Here is an 11,122-nt window from a genome sequence, read left to right as displayed (position 1 = left end):
TCCAAGCTGTGAAGTCTAAAAGGGGTCAACATGTTCTCATCAAGAGGAGCTACCAAATCATTTGAGAAATGAACCTTGGTCTGTATCTGATCAATTTCAATTTACTGCAGCTACTCTTATCATACTACACTAGACTTTAGAAGATGACATGGAAATAAACTGCTCATTTAATTGCAGATGGATCAAAACTCCATAGTGAAGGCTGAAATTTGCCCCAAAATTGATTATGTTATGTATGATCACAGTCCCATTATTTCACCCTACATTTTAGGGAAATGGAGAAAATGTTTTAAGACAGTACACAGAGTGAAAATCCATTTATTCATGAGTTTTTAAGGAGTAATCTGTATCTTTTTTTTTTACACTTTTGTAGAGTTCCTGAGGAAATAATCTTGAAATGTTATGTACTTTTACTCTACTCGAGTACTTGAATTTCATTCGACTTTCTACTTTCACTTTACTACATCTCAGGGGGAAATATTGTACAGTTTACTTCACTAGATTTATCTGACAGTTTTAGCTACTACTTACTTCACAGGTGAAGATTTTACAAACAAAACATGAGACAAATTTATAAAATATAATGTATTACAGATCCAACAGTATATAAATTGGTTAAAATGTGTTCCACTTCCACAAGCTGTACATTAAAATCTTGCAATGTTGTTAAAGCATCCGTAACAATACCATCAGTAACTATATATAATATATAATACAAACATTTCTGTTAATAGTGTTATCTTAAGTGAAATCTTGAATGTGTGACTTTCATTGTAACAGAGAATTTTTACAGAGCGGTATTTCTACTTTTACTCAATAAAAGATATTTGCACTTCTTCCACCACTGCTAGTGGAAGAGTAAGGACATTGTTGTTCTGTTTTACCATCACCTTTATGAGGATAGATCTTTGGGTTTGACCTTTACTTTTTCCATTTATTAAAATAGCTTTTTTTTATTAAGACCATTCTACCTACTTACGCTATCATTAGTATTAGTTGCTGGTAGACACTCCTGGCTGAAATCAATTTCTCAATCTTTCAGGCTTGGGATTTAATTGAAGAAACATTTTAATTTTGCTCAGTAGCCACAATTAACAGCTGCTCAAAAACACAATGCCCCTGGGAAAGACTTACTTAAACAAATATTCAGAATACAGCGTGCTGTATTTTCCTTATGGTTTGGATATATATCCATGGATCCATTTATAGGTTGCCTTTTAGACCATATATAGGCTGCCAGGACCCTACGGTCTGCAGGAGAGACTGTGGCCGACCCTTTTGGATCATCGTCTCTGTACATGATTGCCCATATTCTCTATAATCTGTGATATTTGGCATATTGCATAAAACTGTACAGCTCTTTCTTTTTAAAATAAATATTTTGTAAAAATAAAATCCATTTTAATTATGTTTCTAGACTGTTAAAGGACTTACTTAATCTTTATTTTCTATTACTAAGTTTATTGTTTTGCACCAAACACTACGGCAAATTCCTTGGATGCGAAAACCCGGTTGGCAATACACCGGACTGATTCAATGTAAATGTGATTGAGTGAAGAAAATGGGATTCAAGCTCCGTTGTTTAGTGGCACTTAGTGAGTGTTTTGGTATAAATACATACAACAGTACATTTCGGTGCCTATCTCTCTGACTGAGCAGAACATTGTGGGCACTCTCAATTACAGGGAGAATCATGATGCTTCCAAACACAATATATCTCTGTTGAAATGTTCTCATAAGGTTTTGTGAGTCAGTCAGTGTTCAGCAGAAAGATGTCATAGCAACCAGTTGTTTGAGAAAAGCCTGCACACTGACCACAATAGTATATATTTAAATAGGCAACATTTCCAACCCAGTCAGATCTTCAATGGGCCATGAAACTCCAGTGGTGGAAAGTAACTTTACTCAAGTACTGAACTTAACTAACAATGTCAGGTATTTGTACTTGAGTCTTTTATTTTCAAGTTACTTTTTACTACTACTCCCTACATTTAGATGGACGCATTATACTTTTACAAATTGTAAATGTAATAATGTTACTTTACAAATTAAGGTTTGGTTTGTTTTGCACACAAAAGTAAGTAAGAACTAAGAATTAAATATGTCTTGTTATGAATTAAATTACCCAACAATATATACAAGTACAGCTGAAATGCTTAAATTAATTAGTCGATTGACAAAAAAAGAATCATCAACTATTTTGACAATCCATAGTAATCAGTTTAAGTATTTTAAGAATTTTAATTTATTTTTAACAGCTTTGTTTGGACAAAACAAGCATGGTGATGGTGTCATTTTGGTCTATGAGCACTTGATTCAATCAATTGATTAATAAAGTAAAATTAGTAAAACATTCACCAAATAAGTCACTGTCAAGATGTGTAGCTGCTGCATATGTTGCACAACATCTGGCTCAACTGCCTCATTGGACCAAACAAGGGACATATAAAGAGTATTGTGATGAATCAAAAGATTGAACTATAAAAACAAACAAAGAAAATACTTACTCCACTATATCTCTTTGATTTATACATTGATAAAGCTACTTTATTAAAATTCAGTGCATTCAGCATTAGTTTCACGTATTTACACAAGTTCAAGTAATGAATGGCAAGTGATATAACGCTCAACTTTAAATCTTCTCTATAACATCTGAGAAATAGACTTTCATCTCTCTGCTGTCCATTGTACTTACAAGAAGGTAAAAAACATATCTTTTCTCATTAATGAGATGGTACCACATTGAGACAGTTTTCTACCATCTCAAACAGGACGTGATGTGGGCCAGTACGCCGGGCAACCTCACTGGCCGTCTCCCCGCTGCTGCTGCAGAGCTCTGGCTTCAGGTGACGTTGAGAGAGAAGGAGCTCTAACGTGTGAGGAGAGTCTGTTCTGAAGGCGGTGGTGTTGGAGGCGGCCAGGTGCAGTGGTGTGAGTCCACCGTTGGTCTGGGCATTCAGTTCGGCTCCATGTTGCAGAAGAAAACTTGCCACAGTGACGCAGCTCCAGCGGCAGGCGCTGTGAAGCGGCGTCCAGCCGTCAATGGTGCGAGGGTTAACCTTAGACCCGGCAGCGATTAAAGCAGAAACCACATCAACATGGTCGCTGTATGCTGCACGATGCAGTGGAGTGTATCCATCCTTATCACAGCAGTGCACCAGCAAGGGATCAGCGGCTAACAACCTGTGGACTGTTGCAAGCTGAGAAAAAAAAAATGCATGTTTCATGAACCAATTACTTTGATTATTCTAACCCCCTTTTACCTCTCTATATATAACATCTTCCAACTGAATTATCTTCTATTCCGGTCACACTTATCCTGTGTAAATACATACATTAGTATTTGTAGAGTATAATTTCTTCCTTCATCTGTATGAAGATCACAGTGAAAAAATACTTCTGAAGCAGGACCATCCAAGCAAAGAGGGGTGCCTGAACCTTTGTCCAAAGTAGGGTTTGTTGAATCTATTCAGTTTAAGTTACGCTAATAAACATTTATAAAAGAGTGTGAAAAATGGGGTGGACAAACATAACAACACTCCCTGATGCAAAAGACTACACAATTCTCCGGCCAAAAATATTTCACAGAACTATGAGATTATGAAACCTCTAAGGGTATCTTTGGGTTATGTTGGTGGGACATGGATAAGGAGACTCACTAGACAGACGTAGTGAGTACCCTACAATTACCTCCTTGAGACAGAGGAAAAAATACAGTGATTTGAAGACACACATGGGTCTTAAATGCAACTAAATGCAAAGTCACTGCACCAGAAATGATCACAAAGCAGACTTTCAAAACATAGCACAGCACTAAACAGACATCACACACAAGACAACTCTAGTGGGTTGTAAACCGTAACATATCAACAGTATTAACTGTCCAGAGTTGTGTATATAATGAACTGTGATTAAATTAGGTTGGAGCTGATTCCCCCTAGGGAAGCATTGTATAATCCACAGGGTGCTTATTGTATTTCATGGCCTTAACACCTTTGAGAGGTTTCAGGGTTTAGGAAATGTGTTTTCTTATTGTCAACTGTTCCCTCTGTGCCATATATTGCCTCATGATTTGCAAAGTCACGCAGTTTTTCAATTATTCATCCTATTCTGCATTTATTTACAACTCAATGTTGACCTGCTGCAAGGGACAGCTGTATCCTCTGTACAGAATAGTGTTTAATTTGTGGCTAGTACTAACAAAAGGTTTAAACAATTCAGATATAATGGCACTACATGAACTTCTTTGAAAGTCACATTTTCAATAGAAAAATTAGAAGAATTATCAACCATGATATTGGCATAAAAAAAATAATAATTTTTTACTCAATCTTAAAAAGGTTATCTGAACACCAGCTGAAAGAACACAAAAAACGTCTAACATTAAATCAACGACTTCAATGTGTTCATAAATTTCTTACAAAATACAAAAGATAAAAAAGGCAAATCAAACCCCCGCTCACAGCTGCAGTCCAGACCACTTCGGTAAAATTGTGTTTTTTACCACATGGCTCTTTCTTATCCTACAATAATTTTTAGTTCAGTCTCTGCTTCCACTTGTTTTATATTATTCTATCTATCTGTGTTGGACTGTTGGTCCCCCAAAAAAATTTATATCAGCCAGCACTACATCGAACATGTGTTCTTTTAATCAAATTAGCACAGCATAGACAGAAAGTGTGTGTGTTTTACTTGTGATGTTTTGTCTTTGCAGAGTCTCTTCAGCAATATTAAATAAATAATCCTCCAATATAAATACTTCACTGTGTAAAGCCCATTTAGTGGAGTAATGCTGGGTACTTTATTCTTAACCAGCATGGTAGCCAGTCTCTCACAAACACATTTAATACGCTCCGATTGCTTTTCATTAAACATAATAAAATGATAATATCAAATATCCGATACCAGGCACACAAACAACATCCAATTTGTATTAAATAATCACATGCAGTTTACACACTGTCTTTGCTCATAACAGTTTTAAGAAATGCTTGTTGGGGTGAGATACTGTTCATCCTTGCGAGTGCTCACTCTTTCAATACAGCCAACATCTTCACACAATATGCTTTGTCAAGATACGCCACTGTTGGGCTATAATGACAGTGTATATACTGTGAGACCACATACATGTGTACAACAAGGACAAGTGGCAAATCCTTACAATTAAGAAGCTAGAGCCATCAAATGTTCGGCATCAAGCTTAAAAAAAAATCACGTAATAAAATAATAAAGGGATTATCAAAAGATGTGCAGTTTTTTTTCTGTTGATGATTAATCAACTAATCATTACTGCTTTAAATGGCACACACATTTGAGCCTGATGATCTTCTAGCATGGTAAAGACATTCACAAAAATGTACTTGATATATATGTAAAATGATACCACAAGATACCATACATCCCATATTGAAATGTTAAAACAATAGCATGCAGGAACAGAGTTCCTTATACAGTAGACAAACTCAAAGATTGAAAAACATGATCCAGAGACTAAAGCTTTTAATGTAACACTTAAGTTTAGCATTTTGGCAGAAGGTGGGAGTCTTAACACGCTCCACTCCAGGCTGAAAACATTTCATGCCTAAATATTAACTGAAATAATTTCTTATTGACCGGTTGCTTTCACTTCCATGGCACTAAAAGGTGAAAGGCCTAATAACAGTCCTGTGAGCTTGATCTCCTAAATAAATATTATTTCTCCATTAAGATCAAGCTTTTTTTTGGAGAGACAGTGAGATCCTCCTTGTGGCACTGACACCTCAGACTATCAAAACGTACACGGACCAGGGGGGCACACTCCTCTGACTACTGGAGAAACTCCTGTCACTAGTGGTGGCACTCCTGTGACAACTGTTGGCACTGGCAGCTTGTGGCACCTAATGACACCTACATATAAGCAGAGGAAGAGTGAAGATATTAAATTTTTTTTTTTTAATATTCAAACATTTAGGCATAACCACTTGTCAGGGTCATGCACTCTGTAGATGCTTGGATGTTACGAAAAAGTGAAAAACAAACAAAAAAGAATTGATTGATTATTGCAGCTGATAATCTTTGACTATTAAGGCCTAATAATCAGTAAAGATTGTATTTTTGTTTCAAAATGACCTAAATCATGACGTTGATGGCGGAAGTATTTCAATAAAGTAAAAGTTGAACCTGGTTGCTCACAAGCATACCGTTTTAAGCCAGCTACATAGATTGACTTATTCGGACCGTTACTGAGTTACATTTCCCATCCGATTTCAATGGGTGCTGTTTATATTCAGGGGTTTACGATCTACGTGTTAGAAAACAAGTTTTTTCTCCAGTTAATTAGAATCTACTATGATGATAAAACTGATTAATGGCAGCTGACCTATTGTAACAACAATGGGTGTTCTCAAGAAATGTGGCTCAGCTCGGCAGCTTATTGACGGGTGTGAATCGCTTGCTTGCCACAGTTGTGGCACCTGACTGACGCCTGGCTCACGCTTGCCACTGAAGTGCCACTGACTAGTTACTGAGGTGCCACAGTCCTGACGCCTGACTGACTCTTGCTACAGACTAGCCACTGCGGTGCCAGTGCCACAAGGAGGATCTCGGCCTTGCACTTTTTTTGGGTACAGACCAACATGTGTTTGAAGCACCATTTCAGACTTTGGCTTCTATTGTTCAATGAAAAAAGGTTTGGCAGAAAAACGTAAGGTATTGAAAAAGTATTGTTTTGAAATCAGCACTAGAATTAAATAAATTCAAATGATACCCACCCTTAGTTTATCTATATTCATTAAAAAAAACATTTTTAGAGTCATTGATGGTCAGGAAGGAGCATAAACCTTACAACTGTCTAAATACACTATATATATATATATATATATATATATATATATATATATACGTGTATATATATATATATATATATATATATATATATATATATATATATATATATACACGTATATATATATATATATATATATATATATACGTATATATACGTATATATATATATATATATATATATATATACACACACGTGTGTGTATATATATATATATATATATATATATATATATATATATACACACACACACACACACACACACACAAACAACAGTTATTACCCTGCAAATCCTGTGAGAATACCAGTTGTTACATGATCTTGTACCAAAACAAACAGACGGCAACCAACAGCTTGCATGGTATATATGCAGTGTAGTTTACAGGGAAAAGGCCCAAAAAACTGAAAACGCACAGCTTTTGGGTGGGCAACATAGACAGCCTACAGGCGGACAAAATGAGGCAAACCTCAGGGAAAGCTGTTTGTGTACTAGTATGTCTCCTTTGGGCGAAACACGAGAGACGTCATCAATCTGCATATGTCTCAATATGTTTTAAAAAAATCTTTCTGAACAAGACAGTTCATAATCTGAACTATTGAATTGAACTGAAATATTATGCTAAATATTTTTGTGAATTATGGTAATTAGCTTGCACATGTTTACTTTGGTGGGGGGGGGGGGGGGGGGGGGCGTATGCATGCGAGGATGAAAGTAGATTGAAGTTCTTGCAGGTACTATTATTTTTACTATGTGATGTAAAAAGAAATTACAATGACTTGTATAATAAATCATATATTTAACCCTCTTCCTTCCAACTGACCCCAGAGGACTACTTGTTGTCATATCTCACAGGTGCTTTATTCTATCATTCCAATTTTTCCTGACCTTTTCAATCAATTTGTTCCTAACGTTAGAGTTTTCGGTTTATATTTTAATTAGTCCTTTTTAAATAATAATTTTGAATACCAATGCATTGAGTTCCTAGGGGAAAATATTACATTTCACTGTAACTTTCCTAAGATGTCTGTTTTTATCTTCAGATGACATTAATTACATAACAAATAATATTTTGACATTTTGCTATGAGTACATGGTACGTTAAATATGTTGGCAGGATGAGGGTTAAATGGTGCCATAGAAATATTTGTAAATGTTGACAAAAATGTATAAATCATACTAAATCAAAATTTACAACTAACAACTCCATAGACAGCTGTTCCTTGATGCCAGACGATTTTGTGAGAAATTTAAAGTTTTAAAGCATTCTTAGTGCTGGATATTATGTGTCACAGTGTGTTTACTTAGGTAGTGTTAAACCAAGGATTGTGGTCATTGAATGTATATTGAGTCTGTAAGAGGGGGTTTGAGGAATGTGAGGTGTGAACCTGCGGGGGAAGAGGGTAGTTGACAGAGGTGTCTGCCCAGGACAATGGGTCAGGATCCAAGGGGGAGCTTATCAGATTTCAGCCAATCGTGGAGCTGATCGATAGGCTAAGGAATGTGATGTATGAAACTTTGGGGGGACAAAGGAGCTGTTTGTCCCCGGAGAGAATCAGACTTCCTTCGTACCATGGGGCAGATACATCAATCTGTCGTGTGGTGTGAACGAGGTCTCATATTTCTTGAAATATTTTACTATCGATAGTGTAATTTGCTTTGTGATTGTTTTGGCTTCTATTAACAATATTAAATACTTTTGATTTTGACCTGGACCTGCTGACTCCTGCCCTGCTTGCTGATGGAACAAAGAGTGCAAAGGGGGGGGGCGGCTGCTTCTTCGCCTCAGTGGCCTTCTTCCCCTCTGTTTGAGAAATTTCTGAACATTACAATTTACAGAAGTTGGATTGCTGGACCTGATTTCCGTGTTGTTGGAATAAAACACCAATACTTATTTTGTAATTTTACCTTGTAATTTTTTGGACAAGTTTCTGCCAAAATCCCACAGCACGCCATGTCAGACATTCAGCTGCAGCTTAAGTTGACGGTTGCCAGCAGAAGCCGAACTGAATAGTTTCATAAAGGCAGCTAGCACGGATTAAAAACCTGCTGGTCTGTGCTGGCCACAAAAACATACGGACACTGGAAGAATTTAACAGCAATTAATAAGAAAACTAGACGGGCACTCGGAAAGTGCAGACAATGGTGCATTCACATGCTCCTCATATTTCATTGCTTAAATAACACTTTAGCTGTTTGTTGTTTTGGGCGTTCACATGAATTTTCAGTTCATTTTCCTCAGTCAGGAACAAATTTTTTCTGATAATTCTGAAACTACATGAATTCAGCACAAATGCCCTAACTCGCAATGTTAATGAAAGTGAAACATACTGTAATGTGTGTAGAAACAAGCAAACAAACAAACCAAGTACCTCTTTTGAGGAGTTAACTAACGGTTGTTTATATTGACATTAGCAGATGTGTTTTCTTGTTGGAAATGCGATTGTTGTATGCAGGTTTTGGCAGAAAACTGCTGTCCCTTCTTCCTGTTACTGCGTACCATACTGTACTGTTCCTGTAACAGTCATCTTTATCATCTCTATCTCAAGCCCAGTTTAATCCCTGTTTATCCCTAGTAGGGCCAAGACAGGTGAAGTATGAGTTCTGAGAGTGGTGCCAAAACAAAATATCACTTACACGTTGGTTTTCCGCAGCCCACAGAATGAGCACCTTTGGTTTGTCTTTGAGAGTTTCTTCTTTTTCTAGATACCACGCCTCACTGTGGTCCTCCTCCTCTTCCACCTCTTCCTCCCCATCCTTGCTTCTGGTCCACAGGCTGCTAGCCCCTCTGGGGATCAGGTGTCCATGTGTATTCAGAAGCTCGAGCTGGTTGAATCCTTCTGGAAACTCCATCACTTACTGTTTCATGTCAGAGAATTCCAGACAGAAAGCCACAGAGACGTCAGACAGATACAGGGACCTGACAAATGATGAATCAAAATCACAGGTGGAGATGGTGTGAGAGAACGTTGAAATGGAACAATTTAGGGCATTAAAGTTTGGTACTTTTACTTGAGTTGCCCTTGGATTGAATTTCACAAACCCCTGCTGATTCATTTCTATGTGCTTATTAATATCTTCTATCTTGTGACCATCAAAGGGATTTTACACATTCATTCTGTCCCCGACAACCCTTCAGTTGTCATTTGTTAACTTTATTCTGACTAGACAACATTAGTGTCCTTTTATAATCTAGTGTGAAAAAAATAAATCATTATTTCTATTTACTTGTATTATTTTGAATTTTTCATATGTAGTCCTATATGCGCAATCACTCAAGGTGACCAGCAGCTTTCATTTTTTAGAATTCCTTTAAAATCATATATGATATTAATGCAGATGAATAATGTCAATAGTTAGTTGCAGCCCTAGAATCTTGCTCTGACTTTTATTTTCTATTTTGTAATGTACATATAGTTGTTGTTAAGTACATCACAAGACGTGCACGACGTTAACGTTACTATTATATATTATGCCCGTTTATACCAATGTGGTTAGGTCATACACTAGAAATCCCACTCAATATAATGCAATACAGTTCAACGGCACCAGAAATTGAAGTCTGCAAAATGACTGTAGACTAAATAAATTGTAACACCTCGATAAACAGATTCAACTGGGCTAGTGTAGCAGAAAGTAGTGTGTAGCATTAGCTTTAGCTATCTTAACGTTAACTGTGTAATGTTTACGTTACCTAACTAATGAACTGGCAAATGTGTAACGTTGTTAAGTGCTGTAGATATCGTGTAGCCAGACGAGAGTACTTAAAGGAATAGACGCTGATATGATTAAACTCTCCCTGACTTACAGTTGTGTCGGGTTCTTCTTCTTCTTCTTCTTCTTCTTCTTCTTCTTCTTTGATGGCGGTTGGCATCAAAATTCATGGTGCATTACCGCCACCTATTGCTCCGGAGTGTGAATAGGACAATACCCCCCCCCCCCCCACACACACACACACACACACACACACACACACACACACACACACACACACGATCAGTATAGGATTAAGGCTGATGTATTGGCAGAAATGTAATATAATTTTCGTTAATGTATAACCTCCTGAAATGTATACTAGTTGGGTTTTCATGACCTCAGAATGAGCCTTTTATATCTTCGTATGGAGCAGGTCCTCCTCACGGACTCCGGTGTGTACTGCATGTTTCCACAGTAGCCCAGAATGGACAAACCAAAAACTAGCCCGAGCGTGTACCTTTCGTATTTTTACATAACCTGAAGGCCACTTCTCCAAAACGCTTCTCACCTCACTTCTAGATGTTACTAAGTCTTACACACTGTTC

At 37.0% G+C, this 11,122-nt stretch overlaps 1 protein-coding gene across 3 annotated transcripts; it reads right to left on the bottom strand.

Annotated features, from left to right (window-relative positions):
- Window positions 1–302: 302 nt before the first annotated feature.
- Window positions 303–10,660, bottom strand: ankrd49 (ankyrin repeat domain 49). Of its 3 annotated transcripts, none has more exons than XM_068702284.1 (3): window positions 10,630–10,660; window positions 9,459–9,741; window positions 303–3,200 (listed from the first exon to the last, which is right to left on the bottom strand). In XM_068702284.1, exons 2-3 carry the CDS (start codon window positions 9,672–9,674, stop codon window positions 2,724–2,726), a joined length of 693 nt encoding a protein of 230 aa, XP_068558385.1. In that variant the 5' UTR covers window positions 9,675–9,741; window positions 10,630–10,660; the 3' UTR covers window positions 303–2,723. The 3 variants fall into 3 exon arrangements, with proteins under 3 accessions (XP_068558385.1, XP_068558386.1, XP_068558387.1); XM_068702285.1 differs by having other exon boundaries at window positions 9,459–9,680; window positions 10,630–10,656; XM_068702286.1 differs by lacking the exon at window positions 10,630–10,660 and adding an exon at window positions 10,516–10,617 and having other exon boundaries at window positions 9,459–9,680.
- Window positions 10,661–11,122: the final 462 nt, after the last annotated feature.

The sequence above is a fragment of the Cebidichthys violaceus genome, unplaced genomic scaffold (genome assembly GCF_023349555.1).
Source record: "Cebidichthys violaceus isolate CVI_PGR_0920_01 unplaced genomic scaffold, fCebVio1.0.p SCAF_82, whole genome shotgun sequence".
NCBI classification, from domain to species: domain Eukaryota; kingdom Metazoa; phylum Chordata; class Actinopteri; order Perciformes; family Stichaeidae; genus Cebidichthys; species Cebidichthys violaceus.
Note: the sequence above shows the minus strand (reverse complement) of the source record. Positions and strands in the feature narration are given on the sequence as shown.